This window comes from Amphibalanus amphitrite, unplaced genomic scaffold, assembly GCF_019059575.1.
Source record: "Amphibalanus amphitrite isolate SeventyFive unplaced genomic scaffold, NRLGWU_Aamphi_draft 000025F_arrow, whole genome shotgun sequence".
NCBI lineage: Eukaryota > Metazoa > Arthropoda > Thecostraca > Balanomorpha > Balanidae > Amphibalanus > Amphibalanus amphitrite.
Window position 1 is genome coordinate 36,949 of NW_024881521.1, and position 16,231 is coordinate 53,179.

The 16,231-nt window shown below is 48.1% G+C and overlaps 1 protein-coding gene across 4 annotated transcripts in view; it reads left to right on the forward strand.

The window, feature by feature from the left end:
• Positions 1-16,231, forward strand: part of LOC122393571 (gamma-aminobutyric acid receptor subunit beta-like) — a 54,183-nt gene continuing 37,952 nt past the window's right edge. For 2 of the 4 annotated variants that reach the window (XM_043389755.1, XM_043389767.1), the window contains exons 1-2: positions 1-231; positions 11,476-11,561. In XM_043389755.1, the coding sequence (XP_043245690.1) occupies positions 134-231; positions 11,476-11,561 (184 nt within the window). In that variant the 5' untranslated portion in view covers positions 1-133. Of the gene's footprint in view, positions 232-11,475; positions 11,562-16,231 lie in introns of those variants that run through there. The other 2 variants (XM_043389761.1, XM_043389776.1) reach the window with 2 other exon arrangements.

Sequence of the window (16,231 nt, forward strand, 5' to 3'; positions counted from 1 at the left end):
ACTCGGTGGCGAGGCGTCGCGCCGGCCGCAGCGGCTCGCACGGCTGCCGCCGATGGCTGTCCAGCCGAGCTGAGCGCCCACCGCAGCTCGCCGAGCGACGGAGGGAGCCTGCCGACCAGCGGCCTGCAGCGGCATGGCGCCGCCGGCGGCCGCGCTGCTCTGGCTGCTGGGTGCCGCCGCGCTGGCCGGCGCCGACGAGGACCTGCCGTTCCGCACCGTAGCACCGCCAAAGTGAGTACCGGGGGACGGCCTGTGATTAGTTTGCGGAGCTTGGAGGCCGGCCTGGCGGCTTTAGGCACTGGTCTACCTGTTCTTGCATGACGAGCTGGTGAGCGGTGACCCACCCGTCTGTGCAGGGATCACGGGTGAGCGTCGAGTCATCTCTACCGATTGCTGAGATGGCGAACCGTCTGTAACGGGGCTTTTAGCGACAGCTGCATGAATTTCATTGTACTGGGAGCGGCTACTCCGTAGTTGTATTGAAGTGGCGCTTTTAAATTTGGAGCTGATTGAGGTCTAGAAAATTGAACTGAAAGACGGACCCTTTTTTGCCGGAAGCAGCATGGTCGGCTTGACCCACAAGGCGATATGTTTGTGCTGGAAGACGGAATGGCATGCTTGTTTTTACCGGGATGAAGGGTCCATTTATATCGAGACCGACGGGCTTATTGGTAGGGGCGAAGAGCTGATAATAGGGGAAGCCGGGGGAAGCCCGGCATAGTAAGCTCTTTTTCATTTTTATTACATACCATACGTGCTGTATAAAATGTTGATATCCTGCTAGCTAGCTAAGTTCATTGGCCGTGTTTTCCCAAAAATTCGGTTTCGTGGAATAAGTATAAGGTTGAGAAAATCGAGTTTTAAAAAAGTGTTGATTTTTCTGGGGTAAGCCCGGCATAGGGGTAACGCCGGCCACCTCCCCAGCGCTTTACAACGAGTTGATGAAACCATTATGTGTTTTCCAAATATTAACGGAAAGTGAAATATTAAGGTACTGATTAGCTCTGGACATCTTAGAGTTTATGTCACTACTGGTATTTTAGCTAGCGTCTACTACATATACAGTACAGGTCGATGAAAATCGTGATGCAAAATTGACAAAAATGTGTATTTCAAAATTCCTTAAAATTTATTTTTCTTTTTACCTTAATACATCATATTGCATATCATTCGACTCGGCTGATGAAGAAGAACACAACGACACCATTTTTGAAGCTCTAGCTTCATTGTCTGTCGCGTTATCTGCAAAAACGTAGTTTGACCCTAGTTGACCTTAAGTGACATGACTGGCTTTGTCTATGATAACATGTTTATTTTCGAAATTTATCTTTGATCTAGGTGTAAACCAAACCTGCTCAGTACCTATTATCTCATGGAAAACAGTGGTTTAGTGGCATTGCTCTCGGTTGGGGGTAAGCTTGGCCACTCGCCCGGGGTTACCCCAATGTGCTAATTTTTATTTTAGAACAGCGATATTCGAAAAAATGTCATACTTAAGCCAGCCTACCTCGTCACCCCTCACTACAAACACTTAAACGGTCCTTACATAACATTCGTATAAATATTAGTACTGTATGGTATAACATTAACAGTGAAACATATCTCACTTTTTAGCTAAAAACCCTTAAAATATCATTTTTGCGCTATAACTTTAACAATATGCAATTTTTGTCAGCCTTAACTTTTTTGCTGGCGTTACCTTAGCTGCCACGCTGAAAGGACAAAGAGTTGAGCATTTTATTGTGAATAATTTAGCCGGAAACGGGGTGGCCGGGCTTCCCCCGCGCCCGCACTGAAAACAAGTTGAAAGAACGTTATGCAAAAGCATCTTGAAATATTCCACACTTAGGTTTTTTGGGTATTAGGGTAAACTGGCTTAGAGGCGAAGCAGAACGTCTGGTTCATGAAGAACACACACAGTGTTTCACATAGACCGAAGACACGTGCTGCTTCTTCGCGTGCAGTCTTAGCGGCCCCAGGGGGCTTCAACTCGACCAACACCGGTTCTTCTTCGTTCTCCCTAGTCACGTGATATTACGTCACACAAAGCGCGCGAAAGGTAAACCTTTTGAAGGTTTTGCACGAACTAGCATCGGGTTTAAGAAGAAGGGGTTGTGGTTTAATCAGTGTAATGGCTTTCATCAAGACCACGCCCGCGGTACCACATTCTAGCGTCCACCGGAAGCGATCGCCATTTTTCGATCGCGTTGGATCACGCTTTGTGCAGTGACGAGCGGCTGGTGCAAGATTGGGTGAATGGCAAGTAATCGAATATTGAAGAACTGAAATAAGGTTAATTTTTGGCTTGTCAAGTGCTGTGTATTATTTATATTACTTGTGATTGACAATAATAAGCAATATCACAACGGTCTTCAAATGCATGGATGAATGCATTGGATGAAGACAATTCATATGCAAGACCAATCAATGCAGTAAGTATTTATATGTTGTATAAATGCCCCATAGCTTAAATTATGCATGTGGTATTTAGAAAAATCTTCCAAATGAAAAATCAGGAATAGAATCAGCTTGCCATTTTGGGGCCAACTGATTTAGATATAAAGTTGGCTGATTTTAATAAACATATGTTCTTGCTGATTAGTGCAATATTTTATCTAGCTGCACTTTAAATGTTCAGTGCATTATTTTATTTTTGGAGTAGGCTCATGGTCTCTGAAGTCAATCTAAGTTTCTTTACTCCCTGCCTGTTGAATAACGCATCCGCTCGACTCTTCATTCTAGGGGACGAGGCCATCTCCGCTCTGATTGAGGCCCTGGAGTCTGAGGAGAGCGTCCTGGCGCGCGGAGACGTCGACATCGTCGAAAACGCTGGCTTGAAGCTGGTGGTGGAAGGAGAAACTGTATGTGATTTGGGAGAATGCGATATCGCCACCCGGCTGCAAACATGGGCTGGTTGCGGGCTGGTTGTTTCTGACTGTAGAGTTGCAGGCTGATTGCTCAGAGTAAAGAGGAAGGTAATACATTTTAAGGTGTATCAAATACTGTGTTTGCGCAGCAGATGTGACGGCGCAGGTCGATAGCCATGCATGGGAGGTTCAATAGACGAATGAACGAAAATTTTTGCGGTATTGCAATAGAACTGAAAGGGTTCTACAACCGATATTCAGAACACATGGTGGTTTCCCTATTAACCTCAGGGACTTCTTCACAGACCCTTTGGGGTTCTTATCTAGGTGCTAAGAACGCTCTTATTATAAACCCTAAACCTTATAAGAGTCTTTGGAAGAATCGTGTGGATTCTTTTGATGAGAATGCAAAGCCGTCTACGTGAAGAACCATGGGGGTTCTGAAAAACGGTGGCATAACATTTTACCCCACAGGGGTCTAAATACCCCTGTACGTTCTTAACGTTCTTCCAAAGTGTTTTCAGTGCGGGCTTCCCCCGGCTTCCCCTACATATAGGGTAAGCCCGGGCGCGGGGGAAGCCCGGCCACTCCGTTTCCGGCTAAATTATTCACAATAAAATGCTCAACTGTTTGTCCTTTCAGCGTGGCAGCTAAGGTAACGCCAGCAAAAAAGTTAAGGCTAACAAAAATTGCATATTGTTAAAGTTATAGCGCAAAAATGATATTTTAAGGGTTTTTAGCTAAAAAGTGAGATATGTTGCACTGTTAATGTTATACCATACAGTACTAATATTTATACGAATGTTATGTAAGGACCGTTTAAGTGTTTGTAGTGAGGGGTGACGAGGCAGGCTGGCTTAAGTATGACATTTTTTCGAATATCGCTGTTCTAAAATAAAAATTAGCACATTGGGGTAACCCCGGGCGAGTGGCCAAGCTTACCCCCAACCGAGAGCAATGCCACTAAACCACTGTTTTCAATGAGATAATAGGTACTGAGCAGCTTTGGTTTACACCTAGATGAAAGATAAATTTCGAAAATAAACATGCTATCATAGACAAAGCCAGTCATGTCACTTTAGGTCAACTAGGGTCAAACTACGTTTTTGCAGATAACGCGACAGACAATGAAGCTAGAGCTTCAAAAATGGTGTTGTTGTGTTCTTCTTCATCAGCCGAGTCGAATGATATGCAATATGATGCATTAAGGTAAAAAGAAAAATAAATTTAAGGAATTTTGAAATACACATTTTTTGTCAATTTTGCATCACGATTTTCATCGACCTACCACATGTATATGTGGTAGACGCTAGCTGAAATACCAGTAGTGACATAAACTCTAAGATGTCCAGAGCTAATCAGTACCTTAATATTTCACTTTCCGTTAATATTTGGAAGACACATAATGGTTTCATCAACTCGTTGTAAATCGCTGGGGAGGTGGCCGGCGTTACCCCTATGCCGGGGTTACCCCAGAAAAATCAACACTTTTTCAAAACTCGATCTTCTCAACCTTATACTTATTCCACGAAACCGAACTTTTGGGAAAACAGCGCCAATGAACTTAGCTAGCTAACAGGATATCAACATTTTATACAGCACGTATGGTATGTAATAAAAATGAAAAAGAGCTTACTTCGCCGGGCTTTCCCCAGCTTCCCCTAAGGATTGTTTTTTTTTTTTTAGCCCAAGCAGCTGGTCTGTTGGTAGTAGCTGGTCTGTAAATAACAGCCGGTCTTTTTGTACAAGAGCTGCTGGTCTGTTTACAAACAGCGGCTGGTCTGTTTGTGTAGGAACAGCTGCTGTTCTGTTTGTATGGGAGCTGCTGGTGTGTTCGTGTAGGAGTTGCTGGTCTGTTTGTGTAGGAGCTAAGTCCGTCTGTAAACAGCATCTGGTCTGTCTATAAACAATAGCTTATCTTTTTGTGTAGGAGCAGCTGGTTGGTCTGTTTGTGTAGGGGCTGCTGAAGAACTCCATGAATGAGGAGCAGTGGGACCGTTTGTACTTACATGGCCATGGCTAGCCAATATGATTGAGTAGTTGTAGGTCTGTTGTTCTTGTAAGAATCATGGATGTTTTTGTACCGTTTGCCGGGAGCAGGTCTGTTCATACCAGAACAATGCACGTCTATCGTTACAAGTTTTCTCTCATTTCATAGCACTCAGCCATATCAACCGAACAAAGAATCTACTAAGTGAATCTCCCGATGTGCGGTAACGTCATCTGAAAGTGAAACGGATATCGGGTGCTGAGCTGACAGGACATATATTACTGTAACCCTGAGCAAACTAACGGCGTCACAAATCATCCAACTAAAACCGCCTCAGTCACCACGCACATTTCAGACAGGGAGACGCTAGAAGTGAGACCGTTTTAACCTAAATGATTTCTTATTCGCGTCTTTTTATACCGAATTAGTTACGCACCGACCTTTTATGAAATGATACCATACCTACAAAATACCTATGCCATGACGACTGGCATTCGATGATACCCAGTATGCTGATCCAATGAATATCCAACGTTAGGCCTATGATAACCTGTTCAACGTAGGGGAAGTTGGGGCAATGCCGGAGTTGGGGCAAAGCCGAAATTCGAGATATTTCGAAAACCGTAAAACATGGATGCCACCTGTCAGTGATGCTCTGAAGCTTAAGTGACTACAATTATCGCATGTTTGTTATGAGTCGTCATTCGGAATACTTCGACTGTGAGGGCGCCAAGAGCGTTTTCAAGGTACGTTTCCCTTGTACTACATGCGCCTTTGAAGCTGCATTTTTTACTCATTATGCTACCGTTTGTCTGGCCAATTCGGTCAAGTAATCTTTAGCATGTCTTTGCATAAGTGTGCTGCCTATTTGAAATTTATACAGCACGTTGAAAAGTTATGGGCCTGCAAATGAAAGTATGGCTGGCTGGGGTAATGCCGAAAACGTGCGATTACGCGCGTGTTAAAAGCACGCTACGTGGACTTTACTGCTGTAGAATAGCAACGCGTATTTTTAGTCACACAAATTACACTTTCAACCGACACAACGGCCTGTTACCTATAAGGAATGATTTACCTGGCATTTTCTTATTATATCACACAATTATAACTTCCAGTGTGCACCGCGTCCTCAAGCTCTTGAAACGTGTGTCAGCTTTGATGAATTCTGGATAAAGTTTGAGATAAAATGGCAAAACATCAATGTCGGCATTCCCCGTAGATCATTTCTCCCATTTTCGGCTTTCCCCGCAGTCCGGGGCAACGCCGAAAAAGTCACTTCTTTGATATTTTTAGTTTGTGCGCTTAACGGTATGCGAATTCATCAAATGCGCCTGGTATGTTTGAAAGGCAAAAGACTGGCCTCTCGAATGATGCCAACAAGAATAGCGTATGTTGTCTACCTTGCGTGCTACGGGCGTCAGAAAAAAAAGTCTTCGGCGTTCCCCCAACTTCCATTATGCTTCCCTATTTATTTTGCTAAGGAAGAAAAAGGTGCATTCAATTATTCATAGGTTCTTATGTAAAAGGATCTTAAAAATATATAGTATTTTATTCAATTTGACCGCTTAGAATGATTTTTAGTCAGTGGCCGAAGCCCGGTAATGTAATAAGGTGGATGGAAGATGTTTTTAAGCATTGCTCTGTGCTTCCATGTTTTTATCATTTATATTTGCACAATAAACACCTGTAAAACGCCTTTTGGGCGAAGAACGAGCGAGCGAGATAGTGAGCCCTGCACGTGCGGAAGGGCGAGAGGGTACCTACTTCCAACGGGCTCGTGCAAAGCACCCTTCTAACCGGTCGCTAGCGGTGTGCCAAATTTGAACGCAATCAGCCCAGCCGTTCCTGAGATCTGAAAGCGGCATTCTGCACGTGCGCACGTGCAAACTGGGTCCAAACTGACTTTTGCAGGGCACCCTACTAACCGGTCCCCAACCGTGTACCAAATTTGAGTGCAATCGGCCCAACCGTTCTCGAGATCTGGAAACGCCCCCTGCACGTGCGCACGTGCAGTAGCACCCTAACCGCAACACATAGGAACGCATTGCCTGGTGGGTGCCACCTGTATGCCATGTTTCAGCGAACTCGCCCCAGTAATTACCGATTTACTGAAAGGGGAACAAATTTGGCACCTCTTCTTTTTGCATTTTGCACGTGCAGTGGGGGTCACTCACATAGATCAAGAGTATCCGACCTTTGGTAGAAGAGATGCAGCTACCCTACAAAAATTACCGCAAGACAATCGCCCAAGCCGCTGCTGAGATATGAGCCTCTCAAAATTACTACTTTTGCAAACTGCTTGAACACCCTTGACTTTTCACGTGGCACGTGCCATGACGGTCACTGAGATGTATCAAAAGTAGTCAATTACGGGGTAGAAGGGATGGGGCTACCCAGCAAAAAAGACCGCAGGCTAATCGGTCCAGCGGTTCCTGAGATAAGCCTCTCAAAAGTGTTACAGGCCAGGCCGGGCCGGGCCTTTTGAGGCCGGCCTCAAAGCGTTACAGGCCGGCCTCAAAAGCTCATACTGAGATTTTTCCGTTATATTGAAAAGACTTCGCTTCGCTGGCAGCGCTCGCTCGCTCGTAATAAACATTTTTGAATTCTAAATATGTAACAGATTACAAAAATGATAGAGGCTAAGTGATCTGATAGTCAATTATGGCGGTTTCGGACGCTGGAGGAAGGGCTTACGCACCAAAAAAGCTCTCAAATAAAAAACTCACATTTTTTGTGAAAAAACAACAACATTAGAAACAAAACTAAAAACAAACAAAATAGAAGGGGCAATCCGGCTACCCGGGAGGAGATACTTAGGACTCCTCGACCCACCCCTCACCCCACCCTAACGAGCCATGAAGAAAATAACAAGACGACGTGGACGAAGACTACAAGACCACGCGGACGGACGAACAAACAGAACCGGGCCCAAAGCCCAAATACAACAATTTGTAGTGGCCCGTAAGCCGAATTACCAATTACCAATTACCATTTTTGTGTGTGTGTTAGTTACTGTGCAGTATATAATTTAAATCAAGCTTTTGGTGATGCCTACCTACCAGTTATCAACTTTTCTTCTGTGCGAGGAAAGTGACTAAATGTCATGAATTTTTCAAACGCTACAGAAGGGGAACTGCACTCATTGTTCCTTTAGGCCTTGTTTTGCTAGTGAAATAAGTGAATTTAGAAAACGATTTAAGTATAGATATTAAATTAATGCCAAGTTGCGCAATGTGCATTGCAGTAAACGCCAAAAAGATACCTATGCGAGAGACGATAAAAAAAAATCAAGAAAACAAATGCCTACAAATGGCAGCGAAACAATAAAACCACCAATGCAGTATCGGGTACATTTAGACATCATCAGTTGTGGATGTCGGACGTCACCATAATGTTTCCAGAAAATCATCACTGTTTATACGATTTATTTTTTGGAAACTAACAATATCTTTAAATAAGCTTTTACTCTGAGACAGCCTGAATTTCTTTTATTTTTAGATAGCCTGGTTATATTTTAAATTTTGATTTTTTTACCTACAACAAAGCTCTCTCATGGAGCACAGTGAGGGTCTGTCTCTGATGTGACGGAGCGGCTCGGGCCGGGCGGCAGGAGGAGGCCGTTGTGCGGCGCACAGCGGCAGTGCCGGGCGGCCTGGCTGCCGGCGGATGAGTGATATTGGCTGGCGGCCGGCGCTGCCCGGGGCTGGTCGGCGTCACCCGCCCGGGGCGTCCCGGCGCCCATCCATCAGAGCGACGACGCCCGCCGCTGGCGGCCCGAGGCCCGCGCGGCAGGGTACGGGACGGCGGGGTACGACGGGGTACGGACCGGTATGGTACGGTACAGTATGGCACGGCACGGCGCGGTACGGCGGGCACGTCAGTGCGCTGTCGGCGTGCGAAAGGGTACAGCAGTAGGTATACATACTTGTGGATAAGTGTTTGGCGCGATATAGTAAGTCATACACGGGTCCCAAGGTATGGGGGCTTTTCCACTTAGTCGCTGCTTTATATATTTTGGTTTCTTCTAGCCAACCAATTATTTGAAGTGTGAGTTACGATAGACACATCATCCGGGTGATGGCGATGACCACGTCCATGCCTTCCTTTTCATTTTCCCAGAACATTGGTGGAAAGTGACACCTTCATTACGAACTAACTAGGTATATGCAGCGAGTGCATTCGATAGCCGTTTCATCGCCCATCAAGGACTGCCAGTGGCTCCTTCAGCAGGCTGCATCGCTGCATCCTTGCCCGGAAGTACCGGCCGCCCTCTGCGGCGGCGAGTCTGCGCCGGGCAGGATCCCGGCGTCTTTACTGCGCCTCGGTCTACCGGTGCGGTGGCGACTAAAGCCTCACCCCCTCTGATGTGACGCAGTGTGAGCCCTGTGACCTGACCCCTCCTCACCGAGCCGACAGGATGGCGCGCTTGGAACGCTGAGCTCGAACCTCCAGTCGGACCGGTTCTTTAGACACGCTATTGAAGGCTTCTAATCCCCGGCCATCTCACAGAGCTGTTGTGGATGTGAAGAATAGTTTCGAGATTTTGTAATAATCCACCGGACTAAAGCTATTTTTGTTGATATTAGGGTGGCAGGGGTCATGGCTATTAAAATACATACATTTAAAAGACCCAGTATTAATAGGACAGGCTTATGTAAGCATGGTTATAAACCAAAATAAACAAATAAAAATGCAACAACAAATAGCGCATATTATCATCGAACGACTTAGAAATGAGCCGATAGTAGGTACGCTTACCCAAATAACATTTTGGTATTTGTTTGTTGTGTTGTTGTGATGTTCTGCGGTACCAGCGTAACTGTTATATTGCTGTGCTGTACCACTGTGCTATGCTGCTGTGTCACCGTCCCGTTGTGCTATGTCACTGTCCCGCTTTGCCATGCCACTGTTCCGCTATGCTTGCTGTGCCTTTGTGCTGTTACTCTGAGCTGTGTCGGTTTCCTGTGTCACTGTGTTTTATTATGATGAACTGTATTGTGCCAGTTGTGTCGCTGTTGTGTGCCGCTGTGCTGTGTTAAGTGTTATGTTACTGTGCTGCTGTGTCGCTGCTGTGTTCCTACACTGTCCCGCTGTGCTGTGCTGTCCCACTGTGCTGTCCCACTGTGCTGTGCGCTGCTGTGCTGCCGTGCCACTGTGCGCTGCAGTCCGTGTCGGCGGCTCCGTCGATCGGGGCCGCTCTGGAGCGGCGCCGAGCTGCCACGACCAGCCGCGTCGGCAGACAGAGGTCGATACGCCGAGCGGCGCCGCCCGCGCCACCGACCGGCAGCTGCCCAGCTGCCCGCGGCCCGCAGCCGTAAAGCCGGTGACCTGCAGCTGTACAGCTGGTGACCTGCAGCTGTACAGCTGGTGGCCTGCAGCAGCCCACCTGCCGACCTGCAAGTGCTGGTCCAAATATGCTGTCCGTCTTAGGCCAGCTGCTTCGCCCCCAGTGCCGGACTGCTTATGCTCATTGCTAGCTGCCGTCTCTTGGTCGCTATTGAATCGGTCCGCGGTTTTCCAGCACTCAGTCTGTCTGCCCTGTGTGGCCGACCAGCAGCTTTCCAGCTGTCCAGGCACCGAGCTTACAGCTGCCCATTGGTTTGAGGGTTCTTATGGAAAATCTATAGCACTCTGAGGCAGCTGCGCCTTTGAAACGAATCAACGTTTCGCACCGAAACACGTATTGACTAAATCCATTGACGTTACGATCAGTTTAACCCGTTCCTTTGATGTAGAGATGGTATTTATTTGTTCAGTGGATTCGTGCCGTTACATAAAGAGCTGTTATTCGCCGACGTTATATAACCAGTTTGCCTAACTAGCCCTTCTCTCAAGTGGTCGACGGCAGCCAACAAAGCTGTTTGCATGTATCAGGAAGAGGGAAAACAGGCTCTAATTGATGTGCGCTACGCAAGCATGAACATATTCAAGCGCACGAGCTGCGTCGTCCGTTGACGGCTCACATAAGTTCCCAGCCGAACTGTCCTTGCGGAGGTACACGGTTACCGGCCCTCTGTAAGTGCTGTCCCAAGCAGTGGTGTCTAGTGGCCAGCCGGCGGCGACAGTGGCGGTCGCGTGGTGCCAGGACTGTGGGAACCCGGCACCAGCGACCAGCTGTGACCCGACAGGGCCGCCGAGCGCTGTACAGAATGTCAGCTGGCCACACAGAGTGGACACCGGGGCGCCGGCGGTCACAGCCGGCGACAGCTAGCGTTTGAACAGCGGCCGAGATTTGACCAGACCAAAGCTGTTTAAAAAGATATGGGGTGTCCAACTGTGACAATGAATGGATGGATAGTCACTAAAAGCAGCTTTTGATTCAGTTCGTTGCGTGGACAATGTATGAAACATTTGTTTTCTGTTAACTGGACTTCATGTGCATTGTGTATAGGTCGTGGCGTGTGCAATGTGCAATCTATTGTGTGTCTAATCCACATTGTTAATCTGTGATAACGATAGAAGAGCACGGGGACAACTGAAATTCCTTCAAGGAATATGCTCCAAAACAGCACCTGTGTGTCTTTGCATATTCGCTGATCCGCTTCAAAAATTTGTCAGCTCTCTGCTGTCTCGGATGTTCGGCCGCTCTGACATCACTAACCTGTTCCGCTGTTTCAGGGTCAACAAGGAGGACGTCAACATATCGGCCATCTTGGACAACTGGCAGCAAGGCTACGATAAGCGCCTCCGTCCCAACTACGGAGGTAGGACGGACGTGCGCCCCCAAAGGTCGACGTCTGCTCTGGGGTGGACGTGACATGTGGGGAGGGCGGAATTTAGGGGAAAATTGGGAGGATTGGGTGCGCCGTGACCAAAAAACGGTCGCCACTATCAATAGTGGAGGGAAGAGGAGAACAGGGGAGGGGAGGGAAGGAAGGCGCAAAAACTGCGGCTCGCGTGCCGATCATTTTACCATTCACCGCACGCATCGATGGCCTTGTGTTACTTGGACAGAAAATATGTCCCCTGGCGGAGCTCAAGGCCGTGCCAGGCTCGTGATGCCGCTGTTCGTGACACGATTCACGAAGTCACGATACCACAGATCGTGAGGAAAGCTCCCAAGGAGAGCCGCAATACTTCTGAACTGGCACGATACCACGGAGGACAGCGGTTTGTGTCTCAAAGGAACGATCACGTCTTTGCATACACGAATTAATGGAAAACACTGAAACAGTCTTAAAAAACTAGCTTTTATGTAGTGTTGTGCAAAGCAAAATTGCGAAACCTTTTTTTAAATGAATGTAATATCCAGGTCGTGGTCTGCGCTGATATGTGTGATATCATTAAACATGATTAAGCCGGCACTTTTCATGACAAGTTGTGCACAAAAGCGATAATGTCGGTATGCCAGAAAATTGTAAGCAAACAGGAGCAAACCTCTTCACGTTTGAGTGATGAGCGCTGAACAAGGCTCAATCACAGTCTACTTACGACCAATGTCCGATATCGAGAAATGCGATTAATCCTTTTGGGAACAATTACGGCAAACCGGGTACATCAGGGGTAACTAATGTGCGCTGTTTGGAGCACGCTGCCCAGCTGTCATGCTGCACGGGTTGGGCGGGAATGGTGCTTTGCGTGCATGCTATGACCTCAGTGGCTTTGTTTCCATAAAAGGGTGGAGTGTCCACGCAATGTCGCCGACTGTCCAGGTAAATTGTGATGTCCAATGACTGTCCGATGACTGATATCCAATGATGATTGGATTGTATGAATTCATTATTGCTAATTGAAGATTAAATTGAGACGATCGATGTCATTGATTTAATACGATATAATAGATGACAGCGTCGCAGGCCTCGGATGTATTGTGAAATTATTGCAGCTTATTTCATCTCGAGCTGTGTTATGTTACAAATGGGTCGCACGAAGCCGTTGGGGATAAGACACGTGGATACTATGATTGGCTGTCAGCGATGCTTGGTATATTCTAATCAATTCTTTCAACACTTTTTTAATCAGATATATTAGCTTTAGTGCGGTTCGAGCTTCAATCTATCGCCATTTTCAATGAAATCATAATCATATGGTGGGGTTCAAAGAGCCTAACTACGGAGAGGAATGCAAAGGTAGCGTTGGATTCGAACAGTAGCCCCTGTCGGCGGCGCGGGTGCGCCTCTATTCCTCCATCCGCCGGTCTGCAGGGCCGTCGCCGGCCGTCCGACGGGTCATTTCCTCAGTGGCAGTCTGGGCGGCCGTTCTCTCCAAAGTTGGCTCGTCGTTTTGAAACAAAGCCAATCGAGATGGCAGCGGTGACGGGCTGGAGGAGCGATCTCTCTTTCCCTCTCTTTCTCTCTCTCCTCTCTCTCCTCTCTTCTCTCCGCGCTCTTGTCGTCCTGTTTGTGATGCGGACGTTGGACCGGACTCTGGCCGGCCCGACAGGGTGCTTTCTATGCACGACACCCCTGCAGGGACGCTGGCGCCGGCCCGTCCGCCAGTAAGCCTGCCCACTCCCGCCGGCCAGAACAGGCGATAATAGGCGCAGGGAAGGTACGGCTTAGAGTGGCCGCCTCGAAACTGAATCGTCGCCAAAAGAGCCTCTCTCTGAATGCAGAATGGGACGACTACAGGAGAAAGCTTCCGAGCTGCCGATGGCGACAGAAGAAAACCACCCAGCTCCGAGCTACTCCGTGAAGTGAATTTAACACGATCCGTCTGGCAATGCAGGACGACGTGTTCACGTCAGAGGAATTAAGCAGGATAAAACATTGCTGTTGGGTATATTGTCAATCGTTGGCACAATATTACTTGTCCGTTTTATCAGATTTATTAATTATTACATAAATCACAATTCCATATTTTTGTGGAATTCTGAGTAACGCTCATGGTATGTTGCCAATTTCTCACTGATAAATTCAACAAACTAATATCAATCGACATGTGGCATTACCTGGTGCATTCAAACCCAAAAGAATGAAATTCCTCGCAGCTTCACTCTTACAAATTGTTTGGCATGTCTTTGATGGCACAGTGGCCGTTTTGGGCACGAGGTGCATTTTCCACTGTTTGCTTGTCGTGTTGTTTCGCAAAGGCGCGGGTAAACAGCGTCTCGGAGTTTCAAGCTGACATTTCCTGTCCAGCCATTGTAACCTGTCGCGCCGTCGTCCGTCACAAAGGCAGTCGTGGACGCGCCGCGCGGCGCCCAGCCCAACACGACAGGCCAGCGACGTGGGCAATTTGTGTCGGTCCTGACCGCGGCCATTCAGACAGCAGCGCGCCGGTGTTTGTCTGTCCAAACATAACACGCAGCGACCCGGCTTCGTTCCGGTGTTCTTTGTGCCGGTCACGCAGGCCCGATGATGATTACCAGTTAGACATCGACAAATGCTCCAACGCGACGCGGACCATCACCGTGTGTGACGTGTTTGTCATCTAACACAAACATAGCCTCAGTTGAAGCCTATTTTTCTAAAAACTAAGCAATCTTTGTTTATTTATGCTTGTTTGCAACCATCTGGCAAATAGTTCCCTGTTTTAAATTGCATCGAATATAACTTATAAGACTCGACCGTCGCTGTCCGATTGTGGTCGCAGCTCCGACTCCGACTCTGGCCTGTGTCGGCTCCAGTTGCGCCGTGAACTTGCCATCGATTTCCGAGGACTCGGCTGTCCGGGACGGATATCCGCCGTCCTGTACGGCTGTGCTCGGCAGCGGAGACACTCTGAAATGGCTCAGCAGTGGAGGCATTCTCTGAAATGGCTCAGCAGCGGAGACACCTTGGAATGGCTCAGCAGCGGAGACACCCTGGAATGGCTTAGCAGCACAGATAGACAGTATCTGGGGTGGTTCCGCAGCGGAGACACTCGGAAATGGCTCGGCAGCGGAGACATTCTCTGCTCACCAGTCTTTGAAGTCTTTGAAATGGCTCAGCAGCGGAGATGCTCTCTGGAATGGATCCACAGCGGAGACACTCTGGAATGGCTAAGCAGCGGAGACACTCTCTGGAGTGACTCAGCAGCGAAGAGTTTTTGAAAAGTCTCAGCAGCAAAGACACTGGAATTGTTCAGCAGGAAAGAGTCTCTGGAATAGTTCTTCAGCGGAGACATTCTCTGGAATGGTGAGGTCCAGTAGGTATTGGAGACTCTGAAATAGTTCAACGACGGAGCGGCGGAGACGCTTTTTAGACCTGTCCTGCAGCGGCCGGATGCTTCTAAAAGGTTCGACGGAAGAACTGTCCTCGGAACGGCTCAGTGTTTCAATGCAGCGTTCAATGTGACGTGCATTCAGTTACAATTCGACCTATTGATTACCTACACTGTTGGTGACCTATACTGGAGATCGGTGAATATTGGTGAAAAACTGCCGTACGCTTTTCAACCAAACACAGCACCATTATCATTCAACTAAAGCGGGGTCTTCAAACAGCTAATGCAAAGCATAACGTTTCAACGTTAAGGCTGCGGGGAGTTACTTGCAGTCCAAATGGCGGTGGCTAGGTCCGATGGAAATTTTAGGGTGCTGATAAGTGTCGCTTAAGCATAGCCTGAGCAACAGTCCCTGTTGCTGTTGGGATCTCGTCTAGTATGATTTGCGTGATTATGCGGATAGAATGTCCCGTACCTACAGTGCCACCATTGCAGGACGTGATTTGGTTTCGTCCGAACCTGGCACCGTGGTCGGCTGCCGGTGTGGCATTTGCCCATTGAATGAACGGAGCCTGTGTTCAGATAAGGAACAAAGCCCGAGCCCACTGAGCCGCCAGGCACCAGCGCTCCAGAAATACCGGCCACCGCTGCAGCTTTATACCGTTGCGGCCAGCCGTCCGCTTTCAATGCGTTAGTTTAATAGCGACAGCAGGCGCGGTATTAATTTGAGCGCTGCCACTTGGTTTCGGGCCGACCGCGGCGGCCGAGTGGCCGGTCGGCCGGCTGTAGCGCCGCTGCTCACTGCCGCCGACCACGCAGGCACGACTTCCGCCGCGCCCGGCGGCCCCGGGCCCGTCCATTCAGCGGGCTGGTACACGGTGCGGGCTCGGAAGTCCACCACGGCGCTACTTTGGTTCACACCGAGTGGTGAATTTATTGTACCCAAGCGCCAGCCACTGCATGGGGATTCTACCGCAAAATATCACACCATACTGGACCGTGTCTCGACCACAGCAGGCGTCTGGATTCCAGTTCAGTCAACCCAAACGACTCGGTCGCATTAAATTTCCATCGGAACTAGGCGCCGCCATTTTGACTGCAGCTATAGTAGTTCTCGGCAGTCTCGTCTACAGCCATTGGAGGCGCATGATATATTACATAATCCTTTAACTGCTTAGCAACTGTGGTGTATTTCATATATTATATATAAAGCTACGTCATTAATTGAGAACGGTCCCGTCGGGTCGCAGTGGGATACGGCGGCCATATTGCGTGTCCGCGCCGCACC